This window comes from Lynx canadensis, chromosome B2, assembly GCF_007474595.2.
Source record: "Lynx canadensis isolate LIC74 chromosome B2, mLynCan4.pri.v2, whole genome shotgun sequence".
Taxonomy (NCBI): Eukaryota; Metazoa; Chordata; class Mammalia; order Carnivora; family Felidae; genus Lynx; species Lynx canadensis.
The window spans coordinates 75,941,251-75,962,639 of record NC_044307.1 but is presented as its reverse complement, the minus strand read 5'-3'; the positions used below and the strand labels follow the sequence as shown (position 1 = coordinate 75,962,639).

Below are 21,389 nucleotides of genomic sequence, written 5' to 3'. Positions count from 1 at the left end.
TTTTGTTTGGGTCTTTAAAAAAAAAAAAAAAGGTACCTGACAGGTAGAGGAAGGGCTGATGGGTGTCCTACGTGAGGCAACTGCATGTACCTATGAATGAGGGTGACAAGCTTGTGGAACTCTGAGTAGCATAAGTACTTTGTATTTATACAAGTAGTTACATGAGAGATGCAGCTGGAGAGATCATGAAAGTCTTTATAGGCCATGCAGAGGACTTAACCGTTAAGTAATGGACACCCGTCAGATGTCTCAAAGCTGCAGAGAAACATGATTAAATTTCTCCTCAGGGCAGCTTGGAAATGCAGATAAACAGAAACAGAAGGACTCCATTAGAGGCGACTGAGAGAGAGCAGTTAGAGGTCATGAGGGATGATGAAAGCTTGATCCGAGAAGGTGGCAGAAGGGAAGGAAAAGAAAAGATTAAAAAGCCACTGGGAGGTAGATTCACTGGACCTTAGTGGCTGACTCGATCGGGAGGGAGAAAATGGGAAGATTCAAAGATAACTCAAGCCTCCCGATGGTGTCAAAAATGAACTGTGATGCTATAAATAATAAAGATGAGGAATATGGGAGTAAGGGTAGATTAGGTGGGACAAAAAGAACACGACTTTGGTCTCAGACAAGTTGAGTCTGAGATATTTGATAGACTCCCACATGGGTATAACCAGAGGATAAGTATAACACGGGCTCTTATCTAGAACAGAAATGAGGTTTAAAAAAAGAATACGAACCAATCTGAAGCTGATCAAGCTCTGGTGTGAAGAGTCCAGCAGGATAGATTTTGATCAAAAAGTAGATGTATTTATTGTTGAGAAGAACTGGTTCCTTGAACTCTGAGAGTAAGGAATCAGATACAGGTGTATATGGCTTCACAATTTCAGTACCTGGAAAAAGTCATGACACAGAAATTCAATTTTAAAAATCTCAAAAGCCCTGAATAAAGATGAAACATACAAATATTATGATGCTATCACTACATATTGAAAACTGTACATCTAATATGTATATGATTCTAACTATATGTTCTCCCTAGAGATGCACACACATACTATATACAGAGAACATGTAGTTAGAATCATATACACATTAGATGTATACACACACACACACACACACACACACACACACACACACACACCTGAAGCCTATGCATGCTGAAATAAACTTAACAAATCAGTATTTTACCCATCATATAAACAATGTACATTTATTATGTGCAGTATGATAGGGACTCATGGTAATAAATGTAGACATCCATCTAGTCCATCAGCATATAAACTTTGTAATGGGCCCCCCAAAAAAAAAAAGACATCAAAAGTTTACACAGAGGTGTAAGAAGGTACTTACATAACAATTTTAATTATGCACCAAATTTTTAACAATGGTTACAGATGGCCATTGGGATTATTGGGTTAAGAAAGGGAAGAATTTCACTTTTTACTTTATACATTTTGAGCTGTTTTAATTTTTTAATATATATTGCTTTGGCAACTGAAAGAAAAAATGTTAATCCAACTACTTCCAACAATATACTATTAAAAAACATGAATCTAATAAGAATTTGTGTTATATTTTAGCTAGCCAAATTCCAAAGAAAGAGGAGTCCCCACACATTTTTAAGACCAGAATTTTATACATGGCTCCTTGACATCTAAAAATTGATCCACCCGTAAAATTATAATACATCGACAATGACCACACTGGGAAGACAGCAGCTACTGACTGACAGCCTGGCACTGGTGATGGTGAGGAGGGAAACTTAATAGTGCTGTGGGAAGCTACTGTACCTACCAACCCCCGGCTGGCAGTCTGCTAGCCTGACTGTAGGGAAGACTAACTGACATGAGAATGTGACCTTCTGCAGCTTCAGAAGGCCAAGACAATGTTAGAAGGATAAGAAGGGTATTTGAAATGAGTAAATGAAGTAACTTTAGGATGAAAATGAGGGAGAAAGAATTCAAGTAAGGACTATATAGAACTTCTTATACTGGCAGCACATGTAAGGAAATCATTTCTAATCATCACTCATTTTCAGTTTTACACATTCAACTTCCGAAATGACACAACCATACGTGGTTACTAAGAGATACTGGGATGTGTTTCTAGTGGCTGTCTCCCTGAAGGACCACTTAGGCACTCCCTCCCCTCTTTCCCTTAGTGTTCTCAGTAATAAGTAACCGTGCTGGTGGAACTCTCTCTGACCAGCAGTTTCTTCGCTCCCTACAGTGATAAGGCAGGGCTGTGGCTCCAACACGCAGGAATGCTGCATCTACAAACCTAGAACCTGGCTATTAGTCAGTTGCCAGAAGCATTTATTAATAACCTAAATGGTTACTTCCTAAAAGGATTAGTACTGATTTGCAACTGCTAATAAGGAAAGAAACGGTTTCCCCAAAACCTTTATTTACCTTACCTGTAATAGTTAACTTGAGGTAAACATGTTGCCCAACTGGCACCTGAAGATGAGTGCTTGGTGGCAGCATCAGGCAGAAAAGCTTCGTATCATGAGTAACGCCTTCCTTGGAAATTAACCGGCACTTTCTGTAGTATAAACCTAGAAAGTGATTCATTTTCTCTCATTGATAAATAAATTAAGTAACACTAGACTAAGTGAAAGCACAGATTCAGCTTCTATACTTAGGCAAGCTCAAATTTCACTAAAATGCCTACATGCTTTAAAAATTAATCAGGGGGCCCCTGGGTGGCTCAGTCGGTTGAATGTGTGACTTCGGCTCTGGTCATGATCTCACGGTTCGTTAAGTTTGAGCCCCATGATGGACTCTGCTGACAGCTAGCTCGGAGCCTGGAGCCTGTTTCGGATTCTGTGTCTCCCTCGCTCTCTGCCCCTCCCCCACTCACACTCTGTCTCTTTCTCTCAAAAACAAACATTAACAATAAATAAATAAATGAATAAATATTCATCAGTAGTTTGAATATCTGAAAGTTGGAAATTTTTTCATTTTATTTTCTGAGATATCTATATTTTTATACTGTAAATACCTCTGTAGTTTGAAAAATGACTTTACTAAGTCTTATTTCCTCATATCTGTAATTATAACATATTAAAAGCATTACATTCTGGGGCGCCTGGGTGGCGCAGTCGGTTAAGCGTCCGACTTCAGCCAGGTCACGATCTCGCGGTCCGTGAGTTCGAGCCCCGCGTCAGACTCTGGGCTGATGGCTCAGAGCCTGGAGCCTGTTTCCGATTCTGTGTCTCCCTCTCTCTCTGCCCCTCCCCCGTTCATGCTCTGTCTCTCTCTGTCCCAAAAATAAATAAACGTTGAAAAAAAAAAATTAAAAAAAAATAAATAAATAAAAGCATTACATTCTAAGAAATTAAAGCCTAATTTATTTCTTCTTAAATTCATTTTAATAATTTCATCTTTTAAGCCTTATATTCACAGCTATGTAATTAAATTACAGATGTGAAAAATATTTGATAATCAACAAATCTACATTCTAAAGTCTTTTCTTACCAAATGGTCTTGAAATTCAAAGTATTTAAGGTTTAACAATATCAGTACTATTAAATAATTTGGAAATATTTCTTTGATAAACACAGGAAAAATATACATTCTATATCTCTATGTTTATGTATATATGTATATAAATTATATAATTTTAACTGTTAAGAAATGATTACAGCAAAACTTTTATATATAAGGGTGTAAGTTTTCATTATTCAAAAAATTAATTTAAGAGAAAAATGAAAATTCCCAGTTTGTGGTACTAATGTATAAACAAATAAAAAGAAAAAAGTATTTCTATAAATTTTGAAAATATTTGAAATTAATATCCCAAGCTCAGGAAATATGATTTGTACATAGAACAAACTAATATCATTTAAGTTAGAAGAACTTGTTATTGGAATTCTGGAAGCATTAACATTTTCACTTACAAAATTCTTTTTTGGACATAAATAGTACACCAGACAGACTGATGATGCTGGTTTGTTTTGTTATTTCCTCTCTTATAAAACAGCATTTACAGAGATGGAAAGGAATTAACTCTGATAATTTCTTATCCTAATTATTCTCTCACCTTTTTTTTTTTTTTTACACCTAAAAATATTTAAGTAGGTACAGATTTACTCAAGATTTTAGGGGGTGAAGGCCCAACACCTAATAATCAATAGTGAGTGGAAAACTGAAATTCACTTATAATCCTAAGAAATCATTTTGGCCACAGTATCATCCAATTTCTCATGTTCCCTTGTCCCTGTGGGCCCTAAAGACCCCAGTCACTAAATCTTTCCACTTGCTTCCATGGTAGCTCAGCACGCACCTAAGTTTCGAGTATAGCACTGCACACCAAAACCAAGGGGCACTCTTTGAGTCACCTCATTCTAGCGCCAGGGCATAGCTTGGACCAGACTACAGCTAAAGGAATCACTGTAAAGTTATCCTAGAGCACCTAATCCAGTATTCAACTGACAAAGGATCAATGGACATAGGCTTACCCACAAGGAGAAATGCAGGTTCAAGTGATCTCCTTGTCCCTTCCTTTCTGGGACTCAGAGTGAGAATACAATCAGAGATCCATGTACTGTATGTCTAAACATTTAAAAGTTATAAATCAGATGAATAACTGTTAAATAATGTCCTAGCAGGTGAGGTTTAAATTCAGGATTCTTGAATTTCTTGGAGTTCCATGCAGGAAGATGGCAGAGGATGAGAGCTGCACCCCCACTGACTAGCTATGGCCTGCCCCCCTTCTCCTCTCACCCCCCACCCTGTCTGACACTGAGTGGAGCTTTATGTGGGTGTGGATACACATCCCCTATGTTTAAGCTCATCTACTTGCTTTCCTCATAAATAGCCTTGGCCACTCCTTGAATGCAATTGGATCTGAGGACATGTGAGCATGAATTCTGGCTCAGAGTGCAGTGTTGAAGGAAAGAGGGTGAACAGCACGTGGACATTTCTTGGCCCTGCACACTTCTCATCCTATGGGAGGGGTGTGACTGGAAGAGAGCCACTGGGGAGTTTTCCAAGTCTGGAGTCCAGGGCAAGTGCCTGTCTTGCCTAGGCCTAAGGGCCTTAGTGCTTTCTTATAATGAAATGTAATCATGCCCTTCTGAAAACTTTACTGATGGATGAAAAGGTTCATCCTCTGATGACAATGCCAACTCTAGTGTCTGCCAGAAAGGATGTGCTACAGGAAGTATGCATCTCTTCGATTATATTTAAAACACAACAAAACCCTGGGTTACAGTAATTTACTGACACTTCTTGTTAGAGTTCATAGAGTATTCTTGCTATTTAACACCAACGAAATAATTTCAACATCTTGCCTATAAATCTGCTATAATTTCAAAGAACATCCAGATTCTAAAAATTTCAGAAACATTTAAGGAAGCTTTTATCTTTTAATTATACTGAAGAGAGAGACAGCATAGACAGATGGCCCTGAAACATAGGAGGAAAAAAGACTATGAAGCAGATGTGCTGACTAGTTCAGTCTGCACAATGCCATCATTTAAGTGTCAGGTTTTTGGCTTCGTGAGCATAAATAATTAGACAAGAAAATGAGAAACTGAAGTAAATATAAGATGGTGAAACAAAAGCATGCGACAGAAAAGTTTCCATCCCAAACACCTCACTTCTTTTAATAACATACATATGATATCACTCAGGGTAATACTGAAATACTAAGGCCAATATGATAATTTGGGCATACTCTTTCCTTCTGGTTGAAAAGAAACATGAAAAACACGTTTCTTCTGTTCTTCTAAAGAAAAGAATTTCACAAGGCTAAAATCCAGATGAAGTCTTCAGTGGGAGAAGGAGCAGAGAGAGAACCCTGGTTTACGAGTTCACACCGCCATCAATCTGGTCTTCGACTCCTACTCCAACTTAGCATACTTTTAAAGCACCTATCCACTCTTATTTTCCCTACTGGAAACAGAGGCTTGTAGAAGGTAAATAGCTTGTGCAAGGTCACAGAGCAGCTGGAGAAGATGTGGAAAGAGGCAAGAAGTTATTAATGAGTTTCTTACCCCAGTTCATAAGCTTTGTTCAAAAAGTGTGAGAACCACTGTTCAACACTAGCTTATGGCTCTTTAGTGCCTTCCTCCCATTCTAACTATGTCAGTACAAGCACAAATTTATAGATTATCCTTCTATCCTTTACAAGTTCCTACTATATAACGTACAAATTAAGGAATCAGTTCAGCAAGTCAAGATTCATCCCACATATATCTCTTTTTGAATATCCCCATTCTCTTCTGTTTTGATCGATGATACTTCTGCTTAGCACTCATTACTACTTTCAATCACCTAAATGTCATTTACTTACCTCCTAATTTGCTATCTATCTTTACTCATCGATTCCTCCCAGATCTTCCTGAACAACATAGGGCAATCAGTTAGTGGGACTACATACTTAAAAATGCAGTCTTGGGGGAAAAAAACAACCCAAAACATACTAACATCTATAATAGTTAAAAATATATGTACGTACTAAATATGTCCATACAGGAAAAAAACCACAACTTACAGCCATTCAATCCAACAGACATTTCACTTAGAATCTGTCACAGTTCATACTGTAGGGGACTTGCTAGCCATCTGTTTGTGCCAAGACAGTAACCTTGATGAGCAGTGAACCTTGATAAGCAGTGAACCTGACTGCACGGATGATGTTTAGAAAACTTCAGTATAAACTATTTTCAAGCACTGTACAAATGTATAACATTTTGACTACTGATAAAATAATTCAAACTTATGAAGTCATTAGAATATCTTCCTATACTGAAGAAATAACAAATTTGAGTTATACTACTTTTCTTTTTTAAGCTTATCTATTTATAAAATAGAAAGAGAAAGAGAAAGAGAAAGAGAAAGAGAAAGAGAAAGAGAAAGAGAAAGAGAAAGAGAAAGGGAAAGAGAGAGAATGCCAGGCAGGCACAGGGCTTGATGTCACGGACTCATGAGATCATGACCTGAGCCAAAATCAAGAGTTGTACACTTAACCAACTGAACCACCCAGGCGCCCTGAGTTATATTACTTTTAAAAGAGTTACATAACTGCATTTATTTTGTTGTTTTTAAAAAATTATTTAGGCTTTTCACTAATTTTGATAAAACTTGCACGTAATCTCTAGTAGTACAGTTTTAATATCCTCGCCCAAACCATTCTTGTATATATGAATAAGAATACATTCACAACCTGTCTTCCAACGCTAAGGATGACAGTTATCTGTGGGCATACATCTGTCTCTTCATATACTGGGGTAAAACACAGTGAAGCAGAATGCTCAAAAACTGAGAATTTTCATACATAATTGGTAATTTAGTAATATCAAACTGACAATAAAACACAGATTCCTCTGTCTTAGCTGTTAAAAAAAAAAATTCCTAAAGTCATACTAAGATGTTTTACTACCTTAGACTGATGAGAATTAAATCTTTCAAAGTGAGGATTTTGTGGAGTTAAACAGTAACAGTGAACAGTAGTAGAAAGGTGGCTCTTTCTCCAAGACTAGATTCAATGGAGTCTCAGACCACACACCATTTAGCAAGACTGTCACTAAACTGGAACACTTCTATACCCATCACCTTTCTTCTCTCGTTCCACAACTAATAATGCAGCCAACACTGTATACTCAAGTACCTGAATCACCTGAATTCTAAGGTTTTAAACTTCTTCCATTTATCTCTTAACACAATAAATAATTTCTTACACAGTTACAGTCTGCCCCATCTATTCTGTGTTTCTTCAGATTTCACGTTTGGGCCATTTTGATAGAGATGAAAATAAGACAGCAAGATGCGAAAGCATTCTATGTTACTGAGTATAGGACAACTTCATGCCTGCTGGGTAGAGGAGATAATTTAAGAGAACAAAGCACAAGAAGTTTTTCTTTGCTATTTTCAGTATTTCTTCATTTCTAGTACTTTTGAATGCTTATTTTAGACAGCAAAGAAACATGGATGTACAGGCAAAATTTGGGGAGCAATGAGGAGGTGGTTCTTCCTACACCTTCAAGAAGGTCTGTTCCATTGAGAGAGCAAGCAGCTTGCCTGCAGAATCATGGGCCTACAGAAAGTCTCAATTAAATGATTGCTTACAGTATGTCAACAAGCACATTTATGAGTACAGACAGTACCTCAGTGTGTGAGTGTGTGTGTGTGTGTGTGTGTGTGTGTGTGTGTGTGTGGTTTTTGTAGTTAAGAAGCTATTATGAGGTGCACCTGGGTGGCTTAGCATCCAACTCTTGATTTTCAGCTCAGGTCACGATCTTATGGTTTGTGGGTTTGAGCCGTGTCATCGGGCTCCACACCAGGCATGGAGCCTGCTTAAGAATCTCTTCCTCCCTCACCTTCTGCCCCTCTACAACCCACATGCATGCTCTCTTTCAAAAAATAAAAACTAGTAATAAAATTTAAAAATTTTTAAAAAGAAGCTGTTATGAAAGTATAGGTCAAACCACGTAAAACTGTCAAGTTTCCTAGGTTAAAAATAGAGTATCAGCAATTTCACATAGTTCAACTTACATTAAAAAGACAGTTACAGATTCAATAAATATATTTAACATAAAGGTTTATGAGTGGCTACTGACATCACAATTATGACAAAAATTTAAAAATTCTTTTTTACAATTTTGTATCCCAATATTCATGTACTGAGTTGTTTGTTGGCAAATCTTTAATACTAACTTTAGTGATCAAAGTCCCCACAGTAAAGGTAACTGCATTAAAATAAAATTTTAGGTTGGGTATAGAAACAGTAACCCAATTACCTATCAGTTTCTGAACCTTGACAGACAAACAAGTTCCTCACCATCACACACACACACACACACACACACACACACACACACACACACACATTTGCTCATAATTGTCATCTTGGGGGGAAAAGTGGGAGGCATCCAACTTATAAGTGGTAGTCTAGTCCCACTGATAAACAGTTTAAAATATCACCTATTACATTTGGATTAAAGGCAAAAATGAAGTAGTTTTTCTCTTCCCTAATTATGTTCTTTGCTCTATTTTAATCTTTTGTATAAGTAAATTCTAGATTTGACATGAGAAGGTACTGCATTAAGTCTTCAACTTACATATCATTTCAAACAACAATTCTTTTAGTTAAGACGTTTCAGTAAGAGGAAGCCAGCATGCTAGTATCATAAAGTCAATAATTTCAACAAACTGAAAACCTAGGAACCACGTGATGGACTATAAACATTTTATGTTACTGACAGCAAGTTAATCACAATAATTTGATGATATAAGCATTCAACTTTGCTAGTGAATAAAATAATCTACAATTTCTGTCACCATTTAAGGAGGGGAAAAGAAGAAGAAATTATCTTTGCTAATTCAGTCAAATAAATAAAAGTATCCCCTAAACTCTTAGTCATTTTCCAAGGTGAAAAACTTAATTCAATGAAAAATACACGCACTGCTCCAATTTTAGACAAGAAAGCTAAAGCTAACCATGGTGGTTCATGACTCAAGCAGAAATGTATGACAGAGACAAAAGAGTTTCTAGAAGCCTCAGGAAATTATAGAGAAAACCTGAGAGATACTCATTCTAACAATTTCCAAACAGAGGTCACTCTTAGTTCCTAGCGTCATTTATTTCTTGGGCTTGGCTTTTATCTGGTTTGCCATGATTTTTCAATCACTAGATAGATCATTTCAGGGGAAGAGATTTCACTTTAATAGTATCTCTTTTCATCATCACTATCTTTTATCTATTTTCTTCTGATCTGCTAGATCACACTATTATTTCTCTATGTTCTTTCTCCCTTCCTAATACCACAATAAAAGAATTCTATTTGACTTTTCCTCACTCATGGCCTACATTTTTCTTTCTCTACAACCTGCAAAATACCTAGCACAATAAGTACCTAGGAACAATCTGAAGCTCTTCCTGGAAAACCCTTCATAGTTTCTTATTACTTTTTTGAGAGTTACTTTCACAACACTGCTTGAAATTTGCTTCTTTCAGGGAGTCATTCACAAATTCATCAGCATCTGTTCACTTGGGGTTACCTCAGAATATGTTCAGGTTGTACTAGAGAACTGGCTGTTGCTAGTCTGTCTCTTTATAAAAAAGTACTCTTCAATCTCATGTCAGTGTATGTTCTTCCACTTGGGAAAATAATTCACATTGTGCCTAAAACAGCCTTCTAGTCACAACATATACTCAAAATAACACTGATACTTTACTGAAATTAAATATTATCCACAAATATATCTTTATAGTTTTAAATATTTATAATATTAAAAAAAATTCAAATATTTATTTACTTTTGAGAGACAGCATGGGGGAGGGGCAGAGAGAGAGGGAGACACAGAATCCAAAGCAGGCTCCAGGCTCTGAGCTGTCAGCACAGGGCCCAATGCGGGGCGTGAACTCACGAACTGCGAGACCGCGACCTGAGCCACAGTCAGATGCTTAACCAACTGAGCCACCCAGGCACCCCTATAATAATTTTAAATATTTAAAGATGCTACAGTGAATACATGCAGTTAATTCCTCCTAACTCCCCTAAAAAAATAGTGAAGTTTATTTTTTCTTTTTTTTCTTTTTTTTTTTTTGTGGGGAGAGGAGGTTGTTCGATTGTTTTGTAAGGCATAAGACTACAAGGACCGAAAGAATGGAAATTAAAAAATGCAACAAAACTTTAGGAGCTGACAAGGTAAAGAGATAACTAGTAACTAGTAACTAGGATTGATTCAACAGACTCAATAAAGCTGAATCCTAAACTAGAAGTAAAGAAAGCCAGACTCAACTCATTTATAACAAAAAAAAAAAAATCCCCAAAGGCTCAGGAATTGGCAGGACCAATTATCTCTGGAATTAGAGTGAAGATGGAGCTGAAACCACCTTCCAGATGTTCTTATAAGAAATCTCCCATCTCTCACCCTTTATGAAGTCCTGCCCTACTTATAATAGCCACATATTGGCCCTCTCCTATTCTGGCAAAATATTAGAAGTTTACTCTCTAGAATGGGTAAAACAACGGGTCTCTGGATTGGGTATACGTTACAAGCCTGAACTGTGTCCCCCTCAATTTTCCTATGTTGAAGTTGTAACTCATAATGTGTCTGTATTTGGGGATAAGTTATTTTAGAAGGTTAAATAAGTGAAAATGAGGTCATTAGTGTGTGATCCCCAATACAGTATGACTGATGTCCTTGTAAAAAGAGGCAATGAGGGGCACAGACACATGAAGGGAAGACCATGTGAGGATGGCCATCTACGAGTGAAGGAAAGAAGTCTCAGAAGAAACCAACTCTGTTAACACCTTGATCTTGGACTTCTGGCCTCTAGACTGAGAAAAATTTGTTAGGCCACCCAGTTTGTGGTACTTTGCTATGCAAATACCCTAGCAAATTAATATAGTATACTAGATAACAAACAAATAAAAGAAATTAAATTTACAGACATTCAGCCCACTTTCCCCATAAGACTTTTGAAATTTTGAGTGCAAAGTAGGACACTGTCTATTCTTAAGACTTTGCAAAATACTGGCATCAAACTTCTTCCAAGGAAGCAACCCATCCATATAGGTAATATTATTGTTAACAAGTCTCACCCACATGCACAAAGTTTCTAAGCAGCTTTTAGAGTTCCACTCCCAGATATATGAGCAGGTAGTCAGGGATCAAAAGACATTCAAAGAAAGCATCTAATATGGAAGACAAACTAAAACAAACAAACTTTGGGGACACAGGTTAAATAGGGAGAAGGAAACTCTAAAACTCTGTCAGTAACTCTTAAAAAGATAAGAGAGGCTGTGAAGAACATGATACTAAAACAAAGGACTACAGAAATGAAAAGGGTTCTTAGAAGTTAAAAATATGATAGTAGAAATGAGTAAGTCAATAGAAGAACTGAAAGACACAGCTAAAGAAATCACCCAACAAAATATAGAACAAAAGGACAAAATTGAAAATAAGAGAGAAAAGATGAGCTATTTAGAAGACTTATTTAAAAAGGCTTCAAATAAGAATACTTCTTATTCTGGACAGCAAAAAACAGACTATGAAGACAAGGAAAATCAATATTTCCCAGAACTGTAGGTCTTAAGTTTCTATAATGAAGAATAACACAAAGGATAAAGAGCCAGTAAGATAAATGACAACAGACCCACATTAAGGCATACCATATTGTGAAATTTTAAAACTCTTGGATCGGGTCACCTGGGTGGCCAAGTCGATTTGCCTCTTGGTTTCAACTCAGGCCACGCTCTCACAGCTTGTGGGTTTGAGCCCTATGTCAGGCAGGTTCTGCACTGTCAGCATACAGCCTGCCTGGGATCCTTTATCTCTCCCTCGCTCTCAAAATAATAAACTTAAAACAAACAAATATAGAGGATGTCATTATGTGAAAATTCATCAAGTGGAACACTTATAATATGCATTCTCTTTTTATAAATATGTTATACTAAGATTAAAAACCTAAAAAATAAACAAAAAATAGAAATGAATGAAGAAATGAAATGAAGGAAATGAATTACATCTTTTAGGAGTAAACTGAGAAAATGGTTTAAATAAACAGGAAAACAATAAACATGTTGTCTTTATTTTTTTTTTTAATTTTTTTTCAACGTTTTTATTTATTTTTGGGACAGAGAGAGACAGAGCATGAATGGGGGAGGGGCAGAGAGAGAGGGAGACACAGAATCGGAAACAGGCTCCAGGCTCTGAGCCATCAGCCCAGAGCCTGACGTGGGGCTCGAACTCACGGACCGCGAGACCGTGACCTGGCTGAAGTCGGATGCTTAACCAACTGCGCCACCCAGGCGCCCCACATGTTGTCTTTAATATAAAAAAAAAGGTGATGTGCATATGAGGCATAAACTTAAACTTGTTTTTGCACCTTTCATAAAAAGGAACCTGAAGGAGTAAATGGTTGAACAACAGTCTAAGAACAAGTAGGCTTCCCTATTCAGATATCACTACCTAATAACTTTGTAATGCCTAAACATTAGATAGTAGAGACTAAAATTTTAATCTCTATTAAAAAAAAGAGTTTTCGAAGCAAGTAAGAGCCAAAGGAGTTCATGATCACTAAACTAGCCTTACAAGAAATGTTAGAGAGACTTCATTAAGCTGGTAAGAAATGGCACTAATTAGTAGCAAGAAAATATATGAAAGTATAAATTTCATCGGTAAAGGTAAATATATAACAAAGGTAGTAGATTAATCACTTATAAAGCTAGTATGAAGGTTAATGACAAAAATGATAAAAACAACTGCAACTTCAATAATTACTTAAGGTTTACACGAGAAAAAAGTTCTTGTTAAATGTAACATCAAAAATGTAGAGTTGTAGAATGCATTCAAATTTAAGTTGTTATCAATTGAAAATAGACCATTACAAATATAGATTTTTGTATGTAAGCCTCATTCATGGTAACCATAAAGCAAAAACCTATAGTGTAAACACTAAAGATAACAAAAAAGGAATCTACATATAATACTAAGGAAAGTCATCACATCATAACGGAAGAGAGCAAGAAGAAAGGAACTACAAAACAATCAGAAAACAATTAACAAGATGGCAAAAAGTACATACCTATCAATAATCATTTTAATGTAAATAGACTAAATTCTCCAGTCAAAAGACATAGAGTGGCTGAATGGATTAAAAAACAGGATCCATCTAAACACTGCCTATAAGAGACTCACTTCAGATAGACACATACAGATAGAAAGCAAAGGAATGAAAAAAGGAATTTCCATGCAAATGGAAACCCAAAGAAAGCTGAGTTGGCTATACTTCTATCACACAAAATAGACTTCAAAACCAACACCGTAATCAGAGACAAAGACAGCATTATATAATGATAAAGGGGTCAATCCAAAAAGAGGATATAACATTTGTAAATATTATATACCCAACAGAGGTTAGAGTATCTAAACATATAAAACAAATATTAACAGACCTAATTGGGAGAAATTGACAATACATTAATAGTAATGGACTTCGATATGCCACTTACACCGGAAAGGAAATCAATAAGGAAACACTGGCCTTAAATGACACATTAGGCCAAACTAATTTAATAGATATATACAGAACACTCCACCCAAAAGCAATAGAATATGCATTCTTCTCAAGTGCACACAGAACATATGTTAGGCCACAGAACAAATTTTAAATCATATCAAACACCTTCTCCAACTATAATGGTATGAAACTAGAAATCAATTACAAGAACAAAAGTGAAAAATTCACAGATGTGTGGAGATGAAACAGCATGCTTGAACAATCAATGGGTCAACAAATAAAAGAAGAAATCAAACAAACTTTGAGACAAATGAAAAGGAAATACAACATATCAAAATATGGGATACAGCAAAAGCAGTTTTCTAAAGGGAATTTCATAGTACCAAATGCCTACCTCAATAAATGAAAACAATCTCAAAAAAACAACCTAACTTCATATATCAAGGAACCAGGACAAAAAGAACAAATGAAGCAATAAGATAGTAGACGGAAAAAAACATTAAATATCAGAGCAGAAATACATGAAACAGAGAGTAAAAACACAATAAAAGAGATCAATGAAACTAAGAATTGGTTCTTTAAAAAGATAAATAAAATTGGATAACCATTAGCTAGACTTAAAAAAAAAATTAGGGCTCAAATAAAATCAGAAATAAAAGAGATGATATTACAACTGGTACCACAGAAATGTAAAAGATCATAAAAGAAATCTATGAATAATTATACACCAACAAATTGGACAACCTATGGGATGTATTTAAATTCCTAGAAACATACAATCTTTCAGGACCTAATCATGAAAAAATAGAAATTCTGAATGAACCAATTACTAGTAAGGACTGAATCAGTAATTTAAAAACCTGCCAACAAACAAAGTCCAGGACCAGATATCTTCACTGGTGAATAATACCAAACATTCAAAGAAAAATTAATACCAATCCTTCCCAAAAAAAGAAAAGGAAGGAATGCTTCTTAACTCATTTTACAAGGCTAGTATTACCCTAATACGAGACAAGGACACCAGAAGAGATGAAAATTACAGAACCAATACCATGATGAACATAAATGTAAAAATCCTCAACAAAATATTAACAAACTGATCTCAACAATACGTTAAAATGATTATACACCATGGTAAAGAAGGATTTATTCTAGGGATATGAGAATGGTTCATCATCCACAAACCAATCAATGTGATACACTACATTAATAGATGGAAGACAGAAACCATATGATTACCTCAACAGATGCAGAAAAAGCATTTCACAAAATTTAACACTCATTTATAATAAAAACTTTTAACAAAGTGGGTAGAGAGGGAACACACCTCAACATTAATAAAGGCTGCTAATGACAAGCTCACAGCTAAAATCATATTCAATGGTAAAAAGCTGGTCAGGAACAAGAGAAGGATGCTGACTCTCCCACTTTTATTCAACATAATATTGGAAGTCCCAGCCAGAGCAAGAAAAAGAAATAAAAAATACCCAAATTAGAAATGAAGAAGTAAAACTGTCACTATTTGTAGATGACATATTACATATTTAAAAAAACCCTAAAGATTCTACCAAAAAACTGTTAGAAATAATAATTGATGTTACAGGATACGAAATTAATATACAAAAAAAATATGTTGCATTTTTGTACACTAATAATGAACTATCAGAAAGAGAAATTGAGAAAACAATCTCATTTAAAATTGCATCACAAAGAATAAAACCTAGGAATTTAACCAAGATGGTAAAAGACCTGTAGTCTGAAAAGTATAAGATATAGATGGTAAAAACTGAAGATGACACAAATGGAAGGAAATACTATGCTCATGAATTGGAAGAATCCACAAAAAATTTTAAAATGTCCATACTCCCCAAAACAATCTACACATTCAGTGTAATCACTGTCAAAATACCAATAGCATGTTTCACAGACCTAGAACAAATAATCCTAAAATTTGTATGAAATCACACAAAAAAACTCAAATAGCCGAAGCAATCTTAAGAAATCTTAAATCTTAAGAAAGAAAGCTAGAGGTACCATACTCCCCTTTTTCACTATTCTACAAAACTATGGTAAACAAAACAATATGGTAGTCATAAAAACAGACATATAAATCAATGGAAGATTATAGAGAGCCCAGAAATAAACCTACACATATATGTAAATTAATTTATGACAAAGGAGGCAAGAATATATACAATGGGGAAAGGACAGTCCCTTTAGGTAAATGGTGCTGGGAAAACTGGACAGCCATATACGAAATAATGAAACTAGACTAGTATCTTATAACATATACGAAAACTATAGATTAAAGACTTGAATGTAAGACCTGTAACAAGAAGAAGAAGAAACCAGATGGTAAGCTACTTGCGATCCTGGCAATGATTTTTTGGAGCTGACATCAAAGGCAACAAAAGCAAAATTAAAGTTAGACACTACATCAAACTAAAAAGCTTCTACAGGGGCCCCTGGGTTAAGTCAGTTAACCATCTGACTTTGGCTCAGGTCACGGTCTTGCAATTTGTGAGTTCGAGCCCCACGTCGGGCTCTGTGCTGACAGTGTAGGCCTGCTCTGGATCCTCTGTCCCCTCTCTCTGCCCCTCCTCTCTGCTTGCTCGCTCTCTCAAAAATAAATAAAATAAACTTTTAAAATAAAATAAAAAGCTTCTACAATAATAGAAAGCCACCAACAAAATGAAAAGGCAACCTGCTGAATGGGAGACAATATTTGCAATCATATATGTGATAAAGGGTTAAGATCCAAAATATATAAAGAACTGATGCAACTCAATGGCAAAAACACAATCTGATTAAAAAATAGATTAAAATCTAAAAATAAAATTCAGGGAACCTAAAGAGACATTTTCCAAAGAAGACATACAAATGGTCAACAGGTGCATAAAAAGGTACTCAGCATCACCAATCACCAGGGAAATGCAAATCAAAACCACAATGAGCTGTCACCTCACACCTCTGAGAACTGATATCCTCAAAAACACAAAATAAGAGTTGCGTAAGGGTACCCTTGTGCACTGTTGGTGGGAATCTGAATTGGTGCAGCCACTATGGGAAACAGAATGGAGTTTGTCAAAAAATTAAAAATACAACTACCATATGATCCAGTATTCCACTTCTAAGTATTTATCTGAAGAAAACAAAAATATAATATAAAATATTAATATAAAAAGATACAAGCACCTCCCCATAGCCAAGATATGAAAACAAGTTAAGTGTCCACTGATAGATGAATGGATAAAGAAGATGTGGTATATATATTTATATACATACATACACACCACACACATACATATACATACACACACACAATGGTATACCATCCAGCTGTTTTAAAAAAGAATAAAGCCTTGTCAGCTTGTCATTTGGACAATATGGATGGACCCTAAGGATATTATGCTAAGTGAAATAAGTCAGACAGAGAAGGACAAACATGTATGATTTCTTTTATATGTGGAATCTAAAAATCAAAACAAAACAAATAAACTCAAGCTCACTGATACAGAAAACAAATTAGTGGCTGTCAGAGGCAGGGGTCAGGGTTGGGAAAAATAGGAGAATGGGTTAAAAGGTAAATAAATCATGGGGATATAATTTACTACATGGTGACTAATAGTACAGTAATGAATATTTGAAAGTTGCTAAGTAAGTAGCTCTTAAAAGAGCTCATCACAAGAAAAAAATGTCAGTGACAGATGTTAACTAGACTTACTGTGATGATCATTTCATAGTGTATACAAATATCGAATCATTACATTACACACCAGAAACTAGTATATGTTATATGTCAATTATACCTCAATAAAAGAAAACAAAGAGGAGAGGCGCCTGGGTGGCTCAGTTGGCTAAACAGCCAGTGTCAGCTCAGGTCATGATCTTGGGGTTCATGAGTTCGAGCCCCATGTCAGGCTCTGTGCTGACAGCTCGGAGCCTGGAGCCTGCTTTGCATTCTGTGTCTCGCTCTCTCTCTGTCCCTCCCCTGCCTGCACTCTGTCTCTTTCTCTCTCTTAAATAAATAAACATTAAAATTTTTTTTTTAAAAAAAGGAGTAAAAAAGACACTATGTTCTTTCTCAACTTCTTAAAGGTTCATCTCAAAATGGCCTTCCAAATTCTGGTACAGTTGTACTACTGACAAAATATTTTCATGAACAGAGGACTCAAAATAACAGCACAGCATACCTGTATCTTTCCTTAGAATAAGTGAATTATGATTCTCGAGGGGGTGACCAAGACGTTTCCAAGAAGCATTCTCTTTTTTCTTTAGGACAATTTCTATTTTTCCCACATTCTCAACAACCCGCACTGAAAAGATAAATTCCGTTTGTATTCATTGAAACTAAATACATTATTCTAAAATCAATCTTTCTCAAACAATACAAATGTCCTGATCTGATAGGAATAACAGGGATCATTAGTAAGACTTTGTATACATATCAAAATTGTTTATGCCTTATGTGATGTTAAATCCAGTTTAATTTACTTTATGATTCAAGTTAACTTCTTTCAAACTGATTTATCAAGGGCCAAACTAATATGTATTGACAGTTCTCATATAAGCTCAAATATAGACATGGCAAGTAATTAACACATAGCTAAAAACCAAAACAAAAAAGGAAGGGGCTGGCTGACATATAAATTAGTCATTGAATGGACTCATAAGAGCAAATTTAATTTATTTATACTCTTAACATTTCTCAATTGAGATTTGAGAGGTTCTTATGATTAAATTCAGTAGATCAATACTGAGCCTAGTAAACACAGAAAAAGCCTCATGAATCACTAAAAAGTGCATATGAATCTTAAATAATTAAAAACCCTTTACATTATCTTTTTATTTTTGACTTTTTAAGATAGTGCAGAATATATGGGTATAATAATGAGATATAGACTTTACATATTGATAAAATTTTATGAATTGAATATGCTTTTGAAGACCTAAAGTATATTTCATTTTGTCTTTAGAAACATTCTATTCTTTTTCACTGTAAACACATAATTCAATAGCAATTTAACAATAACTTTTTAAGATAGATTAGTCAAATACATTCATTTCAATGAACATTCATTGATTTGAAGCTTAACAAATACGGAAACACGGTCCTTGACTTTATACAATTTACAGAGTTTACTATGTTATATGGAAAAAAAGAAGGCATAGAACCAGTATAGGGTACTCTGACAGTACTTTAAAACAAGAAAGGACTAATATTTAAAAAACTATATATATTTACAGATATATGTGTACATATCTCTAATGAAGTATTCAGCCTTAAAAAAAAAAAAAAAGGAAATCCTTCCATTTGCAACAAAACGGATGAACCTGGAGGCATTATGCTAAATGAAATAAGCCAGACAGAGAAGACAAATGCTGCATGGTATCACTTATATGTAGAGTCTTAAAAAAAAAAAAAGAAAAAGAAAAAAGAAAAGGTCATGTACTCCTATAAACAGAGAGTGGAACGGTGGTTGCCAGTGGCTAAGGGTAGGGTGTGGGGAGAAGATGACAAAAGCATACAAACTTTCAGTTAAGATATGAATAAGGTCTGAAGATCTAATGTATAATTATAGTAACTACAGTTGATAATACTGTTCAATTCCAATTTGCTAAGACAGTGGAACTTAAGTGTTCTCACATACACACAAACAGTAAATATGTGAGGTGATGGATGTGTTAACTCGATTTTTGGAATTCTCTTACAATGTATACATATATCAAATCATCATGCAATTAAATATATTATAATTTTGTCATTTATACCTCAATAAAGCTAAAAGCAAAGGACAAAAACCCAAAAAACCACCATTCTATGAATCTTATGTTATTAACAGCTTTGTAAAATCCACATTGCACTTTTATATGCAGAAAAATTCATAATTTAATAAGCTCTGTTAACATTACATATTTAAATATATACACCTAAGAAAAATTTGTCTGGTCTAGTATATTTAACAGGCTGCATGTCAGGAGTGGGGTGGAGATAAGGAGGGAAGGAAGAATGGAAAGAAGACAGGAATTTTTTTCTAAGGAGAGAAAAAGGAAAGGGTAGAGAGATGAAAGGAATAAGGGGAAATTAAAGAGTGAGAAAAAACCTGGGAGAATATATTTATAAACATTAACATATTTGTTTGTAAAGAAAATGTCACATCTTTGTTTTGCAATATGAAAATATACATATGAAGAATAAGACAAATGCTGATTTTTCTCCTCCTTTCCCTCTCTCTCTCCCCTGTGTGCGTGTGTGTGTGAGTGTGTGTGTATGTGTGCATACATACATGTAATTATTTTTTGGTAGCTTACCAGAAAAATCTTCTTCAATTTCATGGCTTAGTTCTAGGAAAGAAAAATATGTTAGTTAAAATCCAACTTCAATTCATACAGTCTATGAACACCATGTAAGATCATTTAAATGGTTCTTTTATGCACTGTTTCAAATCTCTCAAGGTAAGTAAAACATTGAGAGCCCGGAGAAAGAAACTGCACAACCAAAATGTCAAAGTATTTAAATATAAATACATTTTTTCAACTTCTCAATTTCTCTCCCTACTGAAGAGCAAATACTCAATTGCCAACAAGTAGGTAACCCACACTAGTCCAAAGTATGGTCCCAGACTGCCGTCCCTACAGACCAACACAGGAGGATGGTGGGAAGGCATGCAGCACCTGAAGCGTACGTGCTCTCAGTGTGAGCACAAGCATGGGTGTGTATACGGGCCTGGCTTGGGTCTGGCTTAGTTCTTCCTTTCTTATTGTTCTCTGAGGTTGAATATTCATTCAGTTATTGAAAGAAAATTACTGAGTATGTATTACTTTCTAGGCTTTATGGATACAACAGTTAATGAAAGAAAAACCACTGCCCTTATGAAAATTATGTTCCAGAAGGAGGAGATGGAAGAAATATTTTCACAGACATCTGCTTCAAACTTCACTGTGTTAACAAGGCTATCTGGAACTTACAATTCTGCATTAGTCCTTCCAATCCAATATCAGCATCCAAAAGTATTTTTTTTGCAATATTTTGGAGTAAAAAATATGACTATTTTTGACTGTGGAATTTTTTTTTCTTTTGTATTGTGTGCTACAATATTGTTAGCTACAGTGTGAACAAAATTAGCCATAAAGTATTTGAAACATAATAGATGGTGGCAAGGAGGTTTTACTTAAAGAAAAATCATGCAGTGCTAATGAGTAGTGTATACTTTTCTAGATACCAGAGTGTTTGTTTAAAATTCTTCCCCAAGAGGCAATATACATTAGGTCTCATGCTAAGAAAAAATAGGACAGGTTATTTCTAGAAGAAACGTTTAAGGTTCCAGTCTTAACCTACCGAATGGAGAAAACAGGAAAGAAAAAACATTTTTCTACTCTGATCAAATTCAGGACTGAAGGTATTTCATTAATAC

At 35.2% G+C, this 21,389-nt stretch overlaps 1 protein-coding gene across 4 annotated transcripts in view; it reads right to left on the bottom strand.

Annotated features, from left to right (window-relative positions):
- Window positions 1–21,389, bottom strand: part of LOC115514156 (cytochrome b5 reductase 4) — a 93,284-nt gene that overhangs the window by 18,881 nt on the left and 53,014 nt on the right. For all 4 annotated transcript variants that reach the window (XR_003968890.1, XM_030315919.2, XM_030315920.1 and 1 more), the window contains 4 exons: window positions 20,287–20,319; window positions 18,168–18,290; window positions 2,414–2,554; window positions 732–884 (listed from right to left, as the gene is read on the bottom strand). Coding sequence is in view for 3 of the 4 variants with exons in the window: in XM_030315919.2 (XP_030171779.1) it covers window positions 732–884; window positions 2,414–2,554; window positions 18,168–18,290; window positions 20,287–20,319 (450 nt within the window). In the remaining variant the exon portion in view is untranslated. The remainder of the gene's footprint in view (window positions 1–731; window positions 885–2,413; window positions 2,555–18,167; window positions 18,291–20,286; window positions 20,320–21,389) is intronic.